Here is a 16,642-nt window from a genome sequence, read left to right on the forward strand (position 1 = left end):
ACGGCTACAGCTATGTACAACTGTAAATGTTATAACTTGTAAACCCAATGTTATACTACATCTATGTATAATATTACATATTATGTATTTACCCATATATAATACTGCTTGTGAGTAGTACATTATATGTATTATCAACATACGGTGATTTTTAACCCCTCATACATCAGCACAAATCCAAGGTTTACATTAAGCCAAACACGTGATAATAACCAACTAAGTTGTTTTAAACTGATTAATTGCTATATCAATAAAACTCCAATTAACACGGGCTCCGTCTTTACCCACCAACTTTCAGCATCAGTCCGGCTTAATGTAGTAAGAACCGACCAACGATTTATCGGTAGGCATACTCTTATTGATGGTCAGGGGCAGATATCGTATTAGGTCGCATCTCGTGAATTATTCCTGGCATTTGGTTCCTAAGTCAAGGGCTATCCTTAAGAAACCAGCCCCTGAAAGCCGAATGTAAAGCATCTGGTTAATGGTGTCAATCTTATTGCCCGTTACCCACCAAGCCGGGCGTTCTCTTATATGCATAGGGTTCTCTTTTTTTTTTCTTTTCCTTTCAGCTTGCATATACAAGTGCAAGCAAAGAAGTCTAACAAGGTCGAACTAGATCTTGAATTCCAGAGAACCCATGTATCATGGTGAAATGATATTCTATAAAGAATCACATACTTGGATATCAAGTGCATAAGGTCAATTATTTTCTTCACAGATACCTAAGATCGCTCCCGGCTTTTGCGCGGTAAACCCCCCTACCCCCCTAAGCTGAAAGATCCTTATGTTCCTGTTAAACCCCTAAACCAGGAAGTCTCAAATCAGCAATATTTTTTTTATACATTAATAAACTTTTATGCACTTTAGCATTTGGCACCGACAGCGCTGTAATGCGTACACTTCCATAAATAAAGTATACATTAATAAACTTTTCGATCCACTTTGTAGCACCTAGCACCAACAACGCTGTTATCAATGCCATTTCCACGCACAGCCCGCCGCTGACGTAGCTTAACTAAAGCATAACACTGAAGCTGTTAAGACGGACCCTAGAAAGTCCCGCTAGCACAAAGGCTTGGTCCTGACTTTACTATCAGCTCTAACTGAACTTACACATGCAAGTCTCCGCATTCCTGTGAGGATGCCCTTAATCCCTGCCCGGGGACGAGGAGCCGGCATCAGGCACGCCCAGGCAGCCCACGACGCCTTGCTAAGCCACACCCCCAAGGAAACTCAGCAGTGATAAATATTAAGCCATAAGCGAAAGCTTGACTTAGTTAAGGTTAAGAGGGCCGGTAAAACTCGTGCCAGCCACCGCGGTTATACGAGAGACCCTAGTTGATAACTACCGGCGTAAAGAGTGGTTATGGAAAATATTTAATAAAGCCGAACACCCCCTCAGCCGTCATACGCACCTGGGAGCACGAAGACCTACTGCGAAAGCAGCGTTTAACTATGCCTGACCCCACGACAGCTAAGAAACAAACTGGGATTAGATACCCACTATGCCTAGCCGTAAACCTTGATAGAAATATACAATTGATATCCGCCAGGGAACTACAAGCGCCAGCTTAAAACCCAAAGGACTTGGCGGTGCCTCAGACCCACCTAGAGGAGCCTGTTCTAGAACCGATAACCCCCGTTCAACCTCACCACCCCTTGTTTTACCCGCCTATATACCACCGTCGTCAGCTTACCCTGTGAAGGCCCCATAGTAGCAAAATGGGCAAAACCAAAACGTCAGGTCGAGGTGTAGCGCATGAGGTGGGAAGAAATGGGCTACATTCTCTAAATTAGAGCACTACGAACCACGCTGTGAAATCAGCGTCCGAAGGTGAAATTTAGCAGTAAACAGAAAACAGAGAGTTCTCTTGAAACTGGCTCTGAGGCGCGCACACACCGCCCGTCACTCTCCCCAAGTTCAACCTGTCCTTCTAACTAAGAAGTTAACCGAACAAAGGGGAGGCAAGTCGTAACATGGTAAGTGTACCGGAAGGTGCGCTTGGAATAACCAGAGTGTAGCTAAAATAGGAAAGCACCTCCCTTACACCGAGAAGACATCCGTGCAAATCGGGTCACCCTGAGCTGACTAGCTAGCCAACATATTTGGTCCAACACCACAACATACATACCCCAATAAAACTTAGAATTAAGTCAACAAACCATTTTTCCACCTTAGTAGGGGCGACCGAAAAGGAGATAATTGAGCAACAGAAAAAGTACCGCAAGGGGAAGCTGAAAGAGAATTGAAATAACCCATTTAAGCCTAGAGAAGCAGAGATTAAATCTCGTACCTTTTGCATCATGATTTAGCCAGCACACCTGAGCAAAGAGAACTTTAGTTTAGGCCCCCGAAACTAGACGAGCTACTCCGGGACAGCCTATTGTAGGGCCAACCCGTCTCTGTGGCAAAAGAGTGGGACGAGCCCCGAGTAGAGGTGATAAACCTATCGAGCCTAGTTATAGCTGGTTGCTTAGGAAATGAATAGAAGTTCAGCCCCCCGGCTTTCTTAGGACCTTAAGGTAAAACTAATATTGTCCCAAAGAAACCAGGAGAGTTAGTCAAAGGAGGTACAGCTCCTTTGAACAAGGACACAACCTTAACAGGCGGCTAAGGATCATAGTTCCAAGGTAACCTGTTACAGTGGGCCTAAGAGCAGCCACCTGCACAGAAAGCGTTAAAGCTCAGACAGATACAAACCTCTTATCCTGATAAGAAATCCCACCCCCCTAACCGTACTAAGCCGTTCCATGCCCCCATGGAAGAGATTATGCTAGAATGAGTAATAAGAGAGTACAACTCTCTCCCAGCACATGTGTAAGTCGGACCGGACCCCCCACCGACAAATAACGAACCCAAACCAAGAGGGAACTGTAGGCCAGAACAAACACCAAGAAAAACCTACACCAACAAATCGTTACCCCCACACAGGAGTGCCCCAAGGGAAAGACCCAAAGGAAGAGAAGGAACTCGGCAAACACAAGCCTCGCCTGTTTACCAAAAACATCGCCTCTTGCAAATCAAAACATAGAGGTCCGCCTGCCCTGTGACTATGGGTTTAACGGCCGCGGTATTTTGACCGTGCGAAGGTAGCGCAATCACTTGTCTTTTAAATGAAGACCTGTATGAATGGCATCACGAGGGCTTAGCTGTCTCCTCTTCCAAGTCAATGAAATTGATCTGCCCGTGCAGAAGCGGACATAAGCACATAAGACGAGAAGACCCTATGGAGCTTTAGACACCAGGCAGATCACGTCAAGCAACCTTGAATTAACAAGTAAAAACGCAGTAGACCCCTAGCCCATATGTCTTTGGTTGGGGCGACCGCGGGGGGAAAATTAAGCCCCCACTGTGGACTGGGGGGCACTGCCCCACCAGCCGAGAGCTACAGCTCTAAGCACCAGAATATCTGACCAAATATGATCCGGCGAACGCATTCAACGGACCGAGTTACCCTAGGGATAACAGCGCAATCCTCTCCCAGAGTCCCTATCGACGAGGGGGTTTACGACCTCGATGTTGGATCAGGACATCCTAATGGTGCAGCCGCTATTAAGGGTTCGTTTGTTCAACGATTAAAGTCCTACGTGATCTGAGTTCAGACCGGAGTAATCCAGGTCAGTTTCTATCTATGAAGTGATGTTTCCTAGTACGAAAGGACCGGAAAGAAGGGGCCCATGCTTGAGGCACGCCCCACCCCCACCTGATGAAGGCAACTAAAACAGACAAGGGGGCACACCAAGATTGCCTAAAAGAACGGCGCGCTAAGGTGGCAGAGCCCGGTAATTTGCGAGAGGCCTAAGCCCTCTTTCTCAGAGGTTCAAACCCTCTCCTTAGCTATGATTACCCTAATTACCCACGTTATTAATCCACTAGCATACATTGTACCCGTTCTGTTAGCAGTTGCTTTCCTCACCCTACTTGAACGAAAAGTCCTTGGGTACATGCAACTCCGAAAAGGGCCCAACATCGTCGGCCCCTACGGACTACTACAACCCATCGCAGACGGCCTAAAACTATTTATTAAAGAAACGGTTCGACCTTCCACCTCTTCACCCTTTCTATTTCTCGCTACACCCATACTTGCCCTTACACTTGCACTCACTCTATGAGCCCCCATACCTATTCCTTACCCTGTTACAGATCTTAACCTCGGAGTACTATTTGTACTTGCACTATCCAGCCTGGCCGTGTATTCTATTTTAGGGTCAGGATGGGCATCAAACTCCAAATACGCTTTAATTGGCGAACTCCGGGCAGTGGCACAAACTATTTCCTACGAAGTTAGCCTAGGCTTGATCTTACTCAGCGTAATTATCATCACGGGAGGATTTACTCTTCAAACCTTCAACGTAGCCCAAGAAAGCATCTGACTACTCGTGCCGGCCTGACCACTTGCCGCCATATGATACATTTCTACCCTCGCGGAGACAAACCGTGCACCCTTTGACCTCACAGAAGGAGAGTCAGAATTAGTCTCCGGATTCAATGTAGAATATGCTGGAGGGCCCTTTGCCCTATTTTTCCTAGCCGAATATGCTAATATCCTTCTAATAAATACGCTCTCAGCCGTCCTATTTTTAGGCGCATCCCACATCCCTGCTTTCCCTGAACTAACTGCCCTAAACCTAATAACGAAAGCCGCCCTCCTCTCCGTTGTATTTTTATGAGTACGAGCTTCCTACCCGCGATTTCGGTATGATCAACTCATACATTTAGTTTGGAAAAGCTTCCTACCCCTGACTCTGGCCCTTGTACTATGACATTTAGCACTTCCCATCGCACTAGCAGGCCTCCCCCCTCAGCTTTAGCCCGGAATTGTGCCTGAATGCTTAAGGACCACCTTGATAGCGTGGCTAATAGGGGTTCAAGTCCCCTCAATTCTAGAGAGAAGGGGCTCGAACCCATCCTCAAGAGATCAAAACTCTTGGTGCTTCCACTACACCACTTTCTAGTAAGGTCAGCTAATTAAGCTTTCGGGCCCATACCCCGAATATGTTGGTTAAAATCCTTCCCTTACTAATGAACCCCTACGTACTCACCATCTTACTTTCTAGCCTAGGACTAGGCACAGTCCTCACCTTTGCCAGCTCCCACTGACTACTTGCATGAATAGGCCTAGAAATCAATACCCTAGCCATTATCCCGATCATAGCGCAACAACACCACCCCCGAGCAATCGAAGCAACAACCAAGTATTTTTTGACACAAGCAACCGCCGCAGCAATAATCCTTTTTGCCAGCACCACCAACGCCTGACTAGTCGGGGAGTGAGAAATTCACCAGCTATCACACCCACTAGCAACTACAACAGTAATATTAGCCCTCGCCCTCAAACTTGGACTAGCACCCGTTCACTTCTGACTACCAGAAGTCCTTCAGGGACTTGAACTCACTACAGGATTAATCCTGTCGACCTGACAAAAACTCGCACCCTTTGCACTTATAATTCAAGTAGCCCCAACCATCAATTCTTCCCTACTTGTCACAATCGGCCTTCTATCAACACTTGTGGGAGGCTGAGGTGGACTTAATCAAACCCAACTACGTAAAATTCTAGCATATCTTCCAATTGCCCATCTAGGATGAATAGTACTAATTCTACAATTCGCACCCTCTCTCACACTCCTCAGTCTCTCCCTGTATATCGTCATGACATCTTCAGCCTTCCTCACATTAAAAACCAACAACTCTTTAACCATCAATACTCTCGCAACTTCATGAACTAAATCCCCGACCCTTGCCGCATTAACCGCTCTTGTATTATTGTCCCTTGGAGGTCTCCCCCCTCTCTCAGGCTTTATACCAAAATGACTTATTTTGCAAGAACTAACGAAACAGGGACTCCCACTATCTGCCACACTAGCTGCTATAACAGCCCTCCTAAGCCTTTACTTTTATCTACGACTCTGCTACGCCTTAACCCTCACTATTTATCCCAACACCCTAACTGCTACTGCCCCATGACGCCTCAACTTTACCATAATTACCCTACCCCTTTCAATTACTACTATTATAGCCCTAGGACTACTACCCCTCACACCAGCTGTGACTGCGATATTAGCTTTGTAATAAGGGCTTAGGATAGTACTTAGACCAAGAGCCTTCAAAGCTCTAAACGGGGGTGAAATCCCCCAGCCCTTGTAAGACTTGCAGGACTTTATCCCACATCTTCTGAATGCAACCCAGACACTTTAATTAAGCTAAAGCCTTTCTAGGTGGGAAGGCCTCGATCCTACAAACTCTTAGTTAACAGCTAAGCGCTCTATCCAGCGAGCATCCATCTACTTTCCCCCGCCCCCGGGGGGGGGAGCGAGGCGGGGAAAGCCCCGGCAGGCTATTAGCCTACTTCTTCAGATTTGCAATCTAACGTGTGGTACACCACAGGGCTTGATAAGGAGAGGAGTCAAACCTCTGTTTATGGAGCTACAATCCACCGCTTAAGCTCTCAGCCACCCATCCTGTGGCAATCACACGATGATTTTTCTCAACCAACCACAAAGACATTGGCACCCTCTATTTAGTATTTGGTGCCTGAGCCGGGATAGTAGGCACCGCCCTGAGTCTACTGATTCGGGCGGAACTAAGCCAGCCGGGCGCTCTTCTGGGGGATGACCAAATCTATAACGTGATCGTCACAGCCCATGCCTTCGTTATGATTTTCTTTATAGTCATGCCAATTATAATCGGGGGCTTTGGAAACTGATTAATTCCCCTAATAATCGGAGCCCCTGATATGGCATTCCCTCGAATAAATAACATAAGCTTCTGACTCCTTCCTCCATCCTTTCTCCTCCTCCTGTCTTCATCAGGAGTTGAAGCCGGCGCGGGTACTGGATGAACAGTATACCCCCCTCTAGCCGGCAACCTCGCCCACGCAGGAGCCTCTGTTGATTTAACTATCTTCTCCCTTCATTTAGCTGGAATCTCCTCAATTTTAGGAGCCATTAATTTTATTACGACCATTATTAACATAAAACCTCCAGCCATCTCTCAGTACCAAACCCCCCTATTCGTTTGAGCCGTGCTAGTTACTGCTGTCCTTCTGTTACTTTCCCTCCCCGTCCTGGCAGCAGGCATTACTATGTTACTTACAGACCGAAATCTAAACACCACTTTCTTTGACCCGGCAGGCGGGGGAGATCCAATTTTATACCAACACCTCTTTTGATTCTTCAGCCACCCAGAGGTCTATATTCTCATCCTCCCAGGCTTTGGTATAATTTCACACATCGTTGCGTACTACTCCGGCAAAAAGGAACCCTTCGGGTATATAGGAATGGTCTGAGCTATAATAGCCATCGGGTTGTTAGGATTTATCGTTTGAGCCCACCATATGTTCACTGTAGGGATAGACGTGGACACTCGTGCTTACTTTACATCTGCCACCATGATTATCGCTATCCCCACAGGAGTAAAAGTATTTAGCTGACTAGCTACACTACACGGAGGCTCAATCAAATGAGAAACACCACTTCTTTGAGCCTTAGGGTTTATTTTCCTGTTCACAGTGGGTGGACTTACAGGTATTGTCCTTGCTAACTCCTCATTAGACATTGTTCTACATGACACTTATTACGTAGTTGCTCATTTCCACTACGTACTATCTATAGGAGCTGTATTTGCCATTATAGGCGCTTTCGTACACTGGTTCCCGCTATTTACAGGGTACACCCTCCACAGCACATGAACCAAAATCCATTTTGGAATTATATTTATCGGTGTAAATTTAACCTTTTTCCCACAGCATTTCCTAGGCCTCGCAGGGATACCACGACGGTACTCTGATTACCCAGACGCCTATACACTGTGAAACACTGTATCCTCAATCGGATCCCTTGTATCCCTAGTAGCTGTAATTATGTTCCTATTTATTCTTTGAGAAGCTTTTGCTGCCAAACGAGAGGTAGCATCAATCGAACTAACTTCAACAAACGTAGAATGACTACACGGATGCCCCCCACCCTACCACACATTTGAAGAACCAGCATTTGTCCAAGTACAAGCAAACTAACGAGAAAGGGAGGAATTGAACCCCCATGTGCTGGTTTCAAGCCAACCGCATAACCACTCTGCCACTTTCTTCTATAAGACACTAGTAAAACTAGTCTATTACACTGCCTGGTCAAGGCAAAATTGTGGGTTAAACCCCGCGTGTCTTAAGCACTTAGCTAGAATGGCACATCCCTCACAACTAGGATTCCAAGACGCGGCCTCCCCTGTAATAGAAGAACTTCTTCATTTCCACGACCACGCTCTTATGATTGTTCTTCTTATCAGCACACTAGTGCTTTATATCATCGTAGCAATAGTCTCTACTAAACTTACTAATATGTATATCCTTGATTCTCAAGAAATCGAGATCGTTTGGACTGTCCTCCCAGCAGTTATCCTTATTCTCATCGCTCTCCCTTCCCTCCGAATTCTCTATCTTATGGACGAAATTAACGACCCCCACCTTACTATTAAAGCAATAGGCCACCAATGATATTGAAGCTATGAATATACCGACTACGAAGATTTAGGCTTTGACTCTTACATAGTCCCCACTCAAGATTTAGTGCCAGGCCAATTCCGTCTTCTAGAGACAGATCATCGAATAGTTGTCCCTGTAGAATCCCCAATCCGAGTTCTCGTCTCAGCTGAAGACGTCCTTCACTCCTGAGCCGTTCCTTCTTTAGGTGTAAAGATAGACGCAGTTCCAGGACGATTAAACCAAACAGCCTTTATTGCCTCTCGACCTGGAGTATTCTACGGACAATGTTCTGAGATCTGCGGGGCTAACCATAGCTTCATACCTATCGTTGTTGAAGCGGTACCCCTAGAACACTTCGAGAAATGATCCACTATGATACTTGAAGATGCCTCACTAAGAAGCTAAATCGGGAATAGCGTTAGCCTTTTAAGCTAAAGATTGGTGGCCCCCAACCACCCCTAGTGACATGCCCCAACTCAACCCCGCCCCCTGATTTGCTATTTTAGTATTCTCGTGACTGGTTTTCCTAACTGTTATTCCCCCAAAAGTCCTTGGCCACACTTTCACAAATGAGCCTACCTCACAAAGCACTGAAAAAGCTAAGCCCGAACCCTGAAACTGACCATGACACTAAGCTTCTTCGACCAATTTATGAGCCCCACATACCTAGGTATCCCACTTATCGCCGTAGCATTAACCCTCCCATGAATTCTTTTCCCTACCCCCTCTGCCCGATGATTAAACAACCGCCTAATTACCCTGCAAGGGTGGTTCATCAACCGATTTACCCAGCAACTTCTTTTACCGCTAAATCTAGGCGGTCACAAGTGAGCAGCTCTACTAACTTCCCTCATACTATTTCTTATTACCCTAAATATACTTGGCCTACTTCCATATACATTCACCCCGACCACACAGCTCTCCCTAAATATGGGCCTCGCAGTCCCACTGTGGCTTGCTACAGTAATTATCGGCATACGAAACCAACCTACGGCCGCCCTCGGCCATTTATTGCCTGAAGGAACCCCCGTTCCACTGATCCCAGTACTGATCATTATCGAAACAATTAGCCTTTTTATCCGCCCCGCCCTTGGCGTACGACTTACAGCCAATCTCACAGCAGGCCACCAACTAATTGCTACAGCAGCCTTTGTTCTTCTACCTATAATACCTACAGTAGCAATCCTAACTTCTATTGTCCTCTTTCTACTCACCCTTCTCGAAATCGCCGTAGCCATGATTCAAGCCTACGTTTTTGTCTTACTCCTAAGCCTCTATTTACAAGAAAACGTTTAATGGCACACCAAGCACACGCATACCACATGGTTGACCCAAGCCCCTGACCTCTGACCGGCGCAATTGCCGCCCTTTTACTTACATCAGGCACTGCAGTCTGATTCCATTTCCACTCGCTCACACTTCTTACCTTAGGTAACATTCTCTTACTTCTAACCATATACCAATGATGGCGGGATATCATCCGAGAAGGTACCTTTCAAGGACACCACACGCCCCCAGTCCAAAAAGGGCTACGATATGGCATAATCTTATTTATTACCTCCGAGGTATTCTTTTTCTTAGGTTTCTTCTGAGCCTTCTACCACGCCAGCCTCGCCCCCACACCTGAATTAGGAGGTTGCTGACCCCCCGCAGGTATTACTACTCTAGACCCCTTTGAGGTACCCCTTCTTAATACTGCAGTCCTTCTAGCATCTGGTGTCACCGTAACATGAGCCCACCACAGCATCATAGAAGGTGAACGAAAACAAACCATTCAAGCTCTTACTCTCACTATCTTACTGGGATTTTACTTCACTTTCCTACAAGGTATAGAATACTACGAAGCCCCATTTACAATCGCTGACGGCGTATACGGCTCTACTTTCTTTGTCGCTACAGGATTCCATGGCCTACACGTAATTATTGGCTCTACCTTTCTGGCCGTTTGCCTTCTACGACAAGTTCAATACCACTTTACATCTGAACATCATTTTGGCTTTGAAGCTGCTGCCTGATATTGACACTTTGTAGACGTTGTATGGCTCTTCCTATACGTCTCTATTTACTGATGAGGCTCATAATCTTTCTAGTATTAATACGTATAAGTGACTTCCAATCACCCGGTCTTGGTTAAAATCCAAGGAAAGATAATGAATTTAATCACAACAATCATCACTATTACCATCACATTATCCGCAGTACTAGCCACTATTTCTTTCTGATTACCACAAATCTCCCCAGACGCAGAGAAGTTATCCCCCTACGAATGTGGATTTGACCCCTTAGGGTCCGCCCGCCTGCCCTTCTCCTTACGCTTCTTTCTAATCGCGATCTTATTCCTCCTATTTGATCTAGAAATCGCCCTCCTTTTGCCCCTACCTTGAGGGGATCAACTCCACACCCCGACCCTGACACTCATCTGATCCACTGCCGTTCTAGCCCTTCTTACTCTTGGCTTAATCTATGAATGAACCCAAGGAGGCTTAGAATGAGCCGAGTACGGAGTTAGTCCAAAACAAGACCCTTGATTTCGGCTCAAAAGACCATGGTTTAAGTCCATGACCGCCTTATGACACCAGTACACTTCAGCTTTACCTCAGCCTTTATTTTAGGGCTTATAGGACTCGCGTTTCACCGCACCCACCTTCTCTCAGCCCTTCTATGCCTAGAAGGAATAATACTCTCTCTATTCATCGCCCTCTCCCTCTGAGCCCTCCAAATGGAAGCGACTGGCTACTCAGTGGCCCCGATACTTCTCCTAGCGTTCTCAGCCTGTGAAGCCAGCGCAGGGTTAGCCCTACTAGTAGCAACTGCACGAACACACGGCACAGACCGCCTCCAAAGCTTAAACCTCCTCCAATGTTAAAGATCCTCATCCCCACACTCATGCTTTTTCCAACGATCTGACTCAGCCCCGCGAAATGATTATGAACTACATCAATCGCCCAAAGTTTAATTATTGCCCTAGCAAGTTTATCCTGACTTAAATGATCGTCAGAAACCGGATGATCCTCCTCCAACCTCTATTTAGCAACTGACCCCCTATCAACACCCCTGCTAGTATTAACCTGCTGACTACTTCCCCTTATAATTCTTGCTAGCCAAAGCCACCTCTCTCCTGAACCCTTAAATCGCCAGCGAGCCTACATCTCCCTCCTGGTCTCCCTTCAAACGTTTCTAGTATTAGCATTCGGGGCCACTGAAATTATCATATTTTACGTCATATTCGAAGCCACGCTACTCCCCACCCTTATTATTATCACCCGATGAGGAAATCAAACTGAACGCCTCAATGCCGGTACCTACTTCTTATTTTATACCCTAGCTGGCTCCCTACCCCTCCTCGTGGCCCTGCTTCTTATACAAAACGACAACGGAACCCTATCTATGTTTACCCTGCAGTATACGCAACCCCTACACCTTCTAACGTGAGGAGATAAACTGTGATGAGCTGCCTGCCTTTTAGCCTTCCTTGTAAAAATACCCCTATACGGTGTTCACCTTTGACTCCCAAAAGCCCACGTAGAAGCTCCAATCGCCGGATCCATAATCCTAGCGGCTGTTCTCCTCAAGCTGGGAGGATACGGCATAATACGTATAATAGTTATACTAGACCCGTTAACCAAAGAACTGGCCTACCCCTTTATTGTTTTGGCCTTGTGAGGTATCATTATAACAGGATCTATTTGCCTACGTCAAACAGACCTGAAATCACTAATCGCATACTCTTCAGTCGGCCACATAGGATTAGTCGCAGGGGGTATTTTAATTCAAACACCTTGAGGATTTACTGGTGCAATTATTCTCATAATCGCACACGGCCTTGCCTCCTCAGCGCTATTCTGCTTAGCCAATACTAGCTACGAACGCACCCACAGCCGAACCATACTACTTGCCCGAGGAATACAAATAATTCTCCCCTTAATAACCACTTGGTGATTTGTAGCTAGTTTAGCAAATCTGGCCCTCCCCCCTCTCCCCAACCTAATAGGAGAACTAATAATCATCACTTCTATATTTAACTGGTCGTATTGAACCCTTATTCTCACGGGACTAGGCACGTTAATTACAGCAAGCTACTCCCTTTATCTGTTCTTAATAACTCAACGGGGACCCCTACCTTCCCATATTATTGCTCTTGAACCCACCCACACCCGAGAACACCTACTTATTATTCTGCACCTCATCCCAATTGTCCTTCTAATCCTAAAGCCTGAGCTCATGTGAGGCTGATGTTTCTGTAGATATAGTTTAACCAAGACATTAGATTGTGATTCTAAAAATAGAGGTTAAAATCCTCTTATCCACCGAGAGAAATCTGTTGATAACAGAGACTGCTAATCTTCTGCCCCCTCAGTTAAATTCTGTGGTTCACTCGTGCTTCTAAAGGATAATAGCTCATCCATTGGTCTTAGGAACCAAAACTCTTGGTGCAAATCCAAGTAGCAGCTATGCACCCGACTACACTCATCTTAAGCTCATCCCTTTTAATAATCTTCACACTTCTAATTTATCCTCTTATTACCACCCTCACCCCAACCCCCCAACACAAAAACTGGGCCCTTACTCACGTAAAAACTGCTATCAAAATAGCCTTCCTAGTGAGCCTGCTCCCCCTTTTTGTCTTCCTAGACCAAGGAACCGAAACTATCGTGACTAACTGACAATGAATAAACACCACAACCTTTGACATTAACCTTAGCTTTAAATTTGACCACTACTCCATTATTTTTACCCCTATTGCCCTGTACGTAACCTGATCTATTCTAGAATTCGCATCCTGATATATACACGCCGACCCCAACATAAACCGATTCTTTAAGTACCTCCTCCTCTTCCTAATCGCCATAATTATTTTAGTAACCGCCAACAACATGTTCCAACTATTTATCGGCTGAGAGGGAGTCGGAATTATATCATTTCTCCTCATTGGATGATGACACGGACGAGCTGACGCTAACACAGCTGCTATACAAGCTGTAATTTACAACCGAGTAGGAGACATCGGACTTATCCTAAGTATAGCCTGGTTCGCAACAAACCTAAACTCCTGAGAAATTCAACAAATATTTGCCTCTTCAAAAGGACTTGACCTCACACTCCCTCTTATAGGCCTCATTCTAGCCGCCACCGGCAAATCAGCGCAATTTGGACTTCACCCGTGACTTCCCTCCGCGATAGAGGGTCCTACGCCGGTATCTGCCCTACTACACTCCAGCACCATGGTCGTGGCGGGCATCTTCCTATTAATTCGACTCCACCCTCTAATAGAAGATAACCAAACAGCCTTAACCGTATGCTTATGCCTAGGAGCCCTAACTACCCTCTTCACCGCTACCTGCGCCCTCACCCAAAATGACATCAAAAAAATTGTCGCATTCTCTACATCCAGCCAACTAGGGCTTATAATAGTCACCATCGGACTTAATCAACCACAACTAGCCTTCCTCCACATCTGCACCCACGCATTCTTTAAAGCTATACTTTTCCTATGCTCAGGCTCAATTATTCATAGTTTAAACGATGAGCAAGACATTCGAAAAATAGGTGGTATACACAACCTCACCCCCTCTACATCCTCTTGCCTCACAATCGGAAGCCTTGCACTAACTGGCACCCCATTCTTAGCTGGGTTCTTCTCCAAAGACGCTATTATTGAAGCCTTAAACACCTCCCACCTCAACGCCTGAGCCCTTACTCTTACCTTACTAGCCACCTCATTTACTGCCATTTATAGCCTCCGAGTCATCTTTTTTGTCTCCATAGGACACCCCCGCTTTACGGCAACAGCCCCTGTTAATGAAAATAACCCATCCGTAATTAACCCAATCAAGCGACTAGCCTGAGGAAGCATCATTGCGGGGCTTCTAATTACCTCAAACTTCCTACCCACCAACACCCCCGTAATAACCATGCCCACCCACTTAAAATTAGCCGCTCTCCTGGTTACTATCTCGGGCCTTCTCATTGCATTAGAACTTGCGTCACTAACTAACAAACAATTTAAACTACACCCAACCCTTACACTACATAACTTCTCCAACATACTGGGATTCTTCCCCGCCATCATCCACCGATTGACCCCAAAGCTAAACTTAACTTTAGGACAAACCATCGCCAGCCAAATGGTAGATCACACATGATTTGAGAAAGTAGGTCCGAAGGAATTATTTCAACTCACCTGCCTAATAGTCACAACAACAAGTAATATCCAACAAGGCATAATTAAAACATACCTCACCCTATTTTTCCTTTCAACAACTCTAGCTGTTCTATTAACATTAACCTAAACTGCTCGAAGCGCCCCCCGACTCAATCCCCGTGTTAATTCCAACACCACAAAAAGTGTTAATAGGAGTACCCACGCGCACGCAATTAATATCCCCCCTCCATGAGAGTATATCAATGCCACCCCACTTGTATCCCCACGCAATACAGAAAACTCCTTAAACTCGTCCACTGCTACCCATGAGGTTTCATACCACCCACCCCAGAATAGACCTGCCACCAACACCACCCCCACCGTATATACCACCACATACCCTAAGACCGAACGATCCCCTCAAGACTCCGGAAAAGGCTCAGCAGCCAAAGCCGCTGAATAAGCAAATACCACAAGCATCCCCCCCAAGTAAATCAAAAATAGTACTAAAGACAAGAAAGATCCCCCGTGACCCACCAAAACCCCACAACCCACACCTGCTGCTACAACCAACCCCAAAGCAGCAAAGTAAGGTGCAGGGTTAGATGCAACAGCTACAAGCCCTAAAACCAGCCCTAAAAGAAACAAAGACACAAGATAAGTCATAATTCCTGCTCGGACTCTAACCGAAACTAATGACTTGAAAAACCACCGTTGTTATTCAACTACAAGAACCTAATGGCCAACCTCCGAAAAACCCACCCTCTCCTAAAAATCGCTAATGACGCACTAGTCGACCTCCCAGCACCTTCTAATATCTCAGTCTGGTGAAACTTTGGCTCACTACTAGGCCTATGTTTAGCTACCCAAATTCTTACCGGGCTCTTCCTAGCCATGCACTATACCTCCGACATTTCAACAGCTTTCTCCTCTGTTTGCCACATCTGCCGAGATGTTAGTTACGGCTGACTCATTCGAAACATCCATGCCAACGGAGCATCTTTCTTTTTTATCTGTATTTATATACATATCGCCCGAGGACTTTACTACGGCTCGTACCTCTACAAAGAAACCTGGAATATCGGAGTTGTACTTTTACTTCTCACTATAATAACTGCCTTTGTAGGCTACGTCCTCCCGTGAGGACAAATATCATTCTGAGGGGCCACTGTAATTACAAACCTCCTCTCAGCTGTACCATACGTAGGAGGCGCCCTAGTACAATGAATTTGAGGGGGCTTCTCCGTTGACAACGCCACTCTAACACGATTTTTCGCCTTTCACTTCCTATTCCCCTTCGTCATTGCAGCCGCTACGGTCCTTCACCTTCTGTTCCTTCATGAAACAGGATCTAATAACCCTGCAGGGATTAACTCTGATGCTGATAAAATCTCATTCCACCCTTACTTCTCATACAAAGATCTCCTAGGATTCGTAGCCATACTCCTAGGCCTAACATCCTTAGCTCTTTTTGCACCAAATCTCCTAGGGGACCCAGACAATTTTACGCCTGCCAACCCCCTAGTGACCCCACCTCATATTAAACCCGAATGATACTTCCTATTCGCTTACGCAATCCTACGATCCATCCCCAACAAGCTGGGAGGAGTACTTGCCCTTTTATTCTCGATCCTTGTCCTCATGGTTGTCCCCATCCTACACACTTCTAAACAACGAGGACTTACCTTTCGACCACTCACCCAATTCTTATTTTGGGCCTTAGTAGCAGATATACTCATCCTCACCTGAATCGGAGGCATACCTGTAGAACACCCCTTCATTATTATCGGACAAGTCGCCTCTGTAATTTACTTCACCATCTTCCTAGTTCTTTCCCCCTTAGCCGGCTGGGCCGAAATTAAAGCCCTCCAATGAGCCTGCCCTAGTAGCTCAGCGCCAGAGCGCCGGTCTTGTAATCCGGAAGTCGGAGGTTAAAACCCTCCCTAGTGCTCAGAGAGAGGAGATTTTAACTCCCACCCTTAACTCCCAAAGCTAAGATTCTAAATTAAACTACCCTCTG

At 46.0% G+C, this 16,642-nt stretch overlaps 13 protein-coding genes and 24 non-coding genes across 37 annotated transcripts, besides 2 other annotated features; 28 read left to right on the forward strand and 9 right to left on the reverse strand. All coding sequences in view use genetic code 2, as the record gives it.

The window, feature by feature from the left end:
- Positions 1-1,003: a D loop (control region).
- Positions 1,004-1,071, forward strand: KEF44_t01. The gene has a single exon. It is a non-coding gene; the product is annotated as a tRNA-Phe (tRNA).
- KEF44_r02 lies at positions 1,072-2,015 on the forward strand. Its single transcript has one exon. It is a non-coding gene; the product is annotated as a 12S ribosomal RNA (ribosomal RNA).
- Positions 2,016-2,087, forward strand: KEF44_t02. The gene has a single exon. It is a non-coding gene; the product is annotated as a tRNA-Val (tRNA).
- On the forward strand, positions 2,088-3,767 carry KEF44_r01. The gene has a single exon. It is a non-coding gene; the product is annotated as a 16S ribosomal RNA (ribosomal RNA).
- KEF44_t03 lies at positions 3,768-3,843 on the forward strand. Its single transcript has one exon. It is a non-coding gene; the product is annotated as a tRNA-Leu (tRNA).
- On the forward strand, positions 3,844-4,815 carry ND1 (NADH dehydrogenase subunit 1). The gene has a single exon. It carries the CDS (start codon positions 3,844-3,846, stop codon positions 4,813-4,815), a length of 972 nt encoding a protein of 323 aa, NP_008290.1.
- Positions 4,816-4,818: 3 nt separating this feature from the next.
- KEF44_t04 lies at positions 4,819-4,890 on the forward strand. Its single transcript has one exon. It is a non-coding gene; the product is annotated as a tRNA-Ile (tRNA).
- Positions 4,888-4,958, reverse strand: KEF44_t05. Its single transcript has one exon. It is a non-coding gene; the product is annotated as a tRNA-Gln (tRNA).
- KEF44_t06 lies at positions 4,958-5,026 on the forward strand. The gene has a single exon. It is a non-coding gene; the product is annotated as a tRNA-Met (tRNA).
- ND2 (NADH dehydrogenase subunit 2) lies at positions 5,027-6,076 on the forward strand. The gene has a single exon. The coding sequence runs from the start codon at positions 5,027-5,029 to the stop codon at positions 6,074-6,076; it is 1,050 nt and encodes a 349-aa protein (NP_008291.1).
- Positions 6,077-6,078: 2 nt separating this feature from the next.
- KEF44_t07 lies at positions 6,079-6,147 on the forward strand. The gene has a single exon. It is a non-coding gene; the product is annotated as a tRNA-Trp (tRNA).
- A 1-nt stretch (position 6,148) lies between these two features.
- On the reverse strand, positions 6,149-6,217 carry KEF44_t08. The gene has a single exon. It is a non-coding gene; the product is annotated as a tRNA-Ala (tRNA).
- Position 6,218: 1 nt separating this feature from the next.
- On the reverse strand, positions 6,219-6,291 carry KEF44_t09. Its single transcript has one exon. It is a non-coding gene; the product is annotated as a tRNA-Asn (tRNA).
- Positions 6,292-6,328: an origin of replication (Origin of L-strand replication; putative).
- On the reverse strand, positions 6,329-6,395 carry KEF44_t10. Its single transcript has one exon. It is a non-coding gene; the product is annotated as a tRNA-Cys (tRNA).
- On the reverse strand, positions 6,396-6,466 carry KEF44_t11. Its single transcript has one exon. It is a non-coding gene; the product is annotated as a tRNA-Tyr (tRNA).
- Position 6,467: 1 nt separating this feature from the next.
- Positions 6,468-8,018, forward strand: COX1 (cytochrome c oxidase subunit I). The gene has a single exon. It carries the CDS (start codon positions 6,468-6,470, stop codon positions 8,016-8,018), a length of 1,551 nt encoding a protein of 516 aa, NP_008292.1.
- On the reverse strand, positions 8,019-8,089 carry KEF44_t12. The gene has a single exon. It is a non-coding gene; the product is annotated as a tRNA-Ser (tRNA).
- A 4-nt stretch (positions 8,090-8,093) lies between these two features.
- KEF44_t13 lies at positions 8,094-8,166 on the forward strand. The gene has a single exon. It is a non-coding gene; the product is annotated as a tRNA-Asp (tRNA).
- A 14-nt stretch (positions 8,167-8,180) lies between these two features.
- COX2 (cytochrome c oxidase subunit II) lies at positions 8,181-8,871 on the forward strand. The gene has a single exon. A coding segment is annotated over exon 1 (691 nt).
- KEF44_t14 lies at positions 8,872-8,945 on the forward strand. The gene has a single exon. It is a non-coding gene; the product is annotated as a tRNA-Lys (tRNA).
- A 1-nt stretch (position 8,946) lies between these two features.
- ATP8 (ATP synthase F0 subunit 8) lies at positions 8,947-9,114 on the forward strand. Its single transcript has one exon. The coding sequence runs from the start codon at positions 8,947-8,949 to the stop codon at positions 9,112-9,114; it is 168 nt and encodes a 55-aa protein (NP_008294.1).
- ATP6 (ATP synthase F0 subunit 6) lies at positions 9,105-9,776 on the forward strand. The gene has a single exon. The coding sequence runs from the start codon at positions 9,105-9,107 to the stop codon at positions 9,774-9,776; it is 672 nt and encodes a 223-aa protein (NP_008295.1).
- COX3 (cytochrome c oxidase subunit III) lies at positions 9,776-10,561 on the forward strand. The gene has a single exon. It carries the CDS (start codon positions 9,776-9,778, stop codon positions 10,559-10,561), a length of 786 nt encoding a protein of 261 aa, NP_008296.1.
- KEF44_t15 lies at positions 10,561-10,630 on the forward strand. Its single transcript has one exon. It is a non-coding gene; the product is annotated as a tRNA-Gly (tRNA).
- ND3 (NADH dehydrogenase subunit 3) lies at positions 10,631-10,979 on the forward strand. Its single transcript has one exon. A coding segment is annotated over exon 1 (349 nt).
- Position 10,980: 1 nt separating this feature from the next.
- On the forward strand, positions 10,981-11,049 carry KEF44_t16. The gene has a single exon. It is a non-coding gene; the product is annotated as a tRNA-Arg (tRNA).
- Positions 11,050-11,346, forward strand: ND4L (NADH dehydrogenase subunit 4L). The gene has a single exon. It carries the CDS (start codon positions 11,050-11,052, stop codon positions 11,344-11,346), a length of 297 nt encoding a protein of 98 aa, NP_008298.1.
- ND4 (NADH dehydrogenase subunit 4) lies at positions 11,340-12,720 on the forward strand. The gene has a single exon. A coding segment is annotated over exon 1 (1,381 nt).
- Positions 12,721-12,789, forward strand: KEF44_t17. The gene has a single exon. It is a non-coding gene; the product is annotated as a tRNA-His (tRNA).
- Positions 12,790-12,858, forward strand: KEF44_t18. Its single transcript has one exon. It is a non-coding gene; the product is annotated as a tRNA-Ser (tRNA).
- Position 12,859: 1 nt separating this feature from the next.
- Positions 12,860-12,931, forward strand: KEF44_t19. The gene has a single exon. It is a non-coding gene; the product is annotated as a tRNA-Leu (tRNA).
- ND5 (NADH dehydrogenase subunit 5) lies at positions 12,932-14,770 on the forward strand. Its single transcript has one exon. It carries the CDS (start codon positions 12,932-12,934, stop codon positions 14,768-14,770), a length of 1,839 nt encoding a protein of 612 aa, NP_008300.1.
- ND6 (NADH dehydrogenase subunit 6) lies at positions 14,767-15,288 on the reverse strand. Its single transcript has one exon. It carries the CDS (start codon positions 15,286-15,288, stop codon positions 14,767-14,769), a length of 522 nt encoding a protein of 173 aa, NP_008301.1.
- Positions 15,289-15,357, reverse strand: KEF44_t20. The gene has a single exon. It is a non-coding gene; the product is annotated as a tRNA-Glu (tRNA).
- Positions 15,358-15,360: 3 nt separating this feature from the next.
- Positions 15,361-16,501, forward strand: CYTB (cytochrome b). The gene has a single exon. A coding segment is annotated over exon 1 (1,141 nt).
- On the forward strand, positions 16,502-16,573 carry KEF44_t21. Its single transcript has one exon. It is a non-coding gene; the product is annotated as a tRNA-Thr (tRNA).
- KEF44_t22 lies at positions 16,573-16,642 on the reverse strand. Its single transcript has one exon. It is a non-coding gene; the product is annotated as a tRNA-Pro (tRNA).

The sequence above is a fragment of the mitochondrial genome of Oncorhynchus mykiss (genome assembly GCF_057628025.1).
Source record: "Oncorhynchus mykiss mitochondrion, complete genome".
Taxonomy (NCBI): domain Eukaryota; kingdom Metazoa; phylum Chordata; class Actinopteri; order Salmoniformes; family Salmonidae; genus Oncorhynchus; species Oncorhynchus mykiss.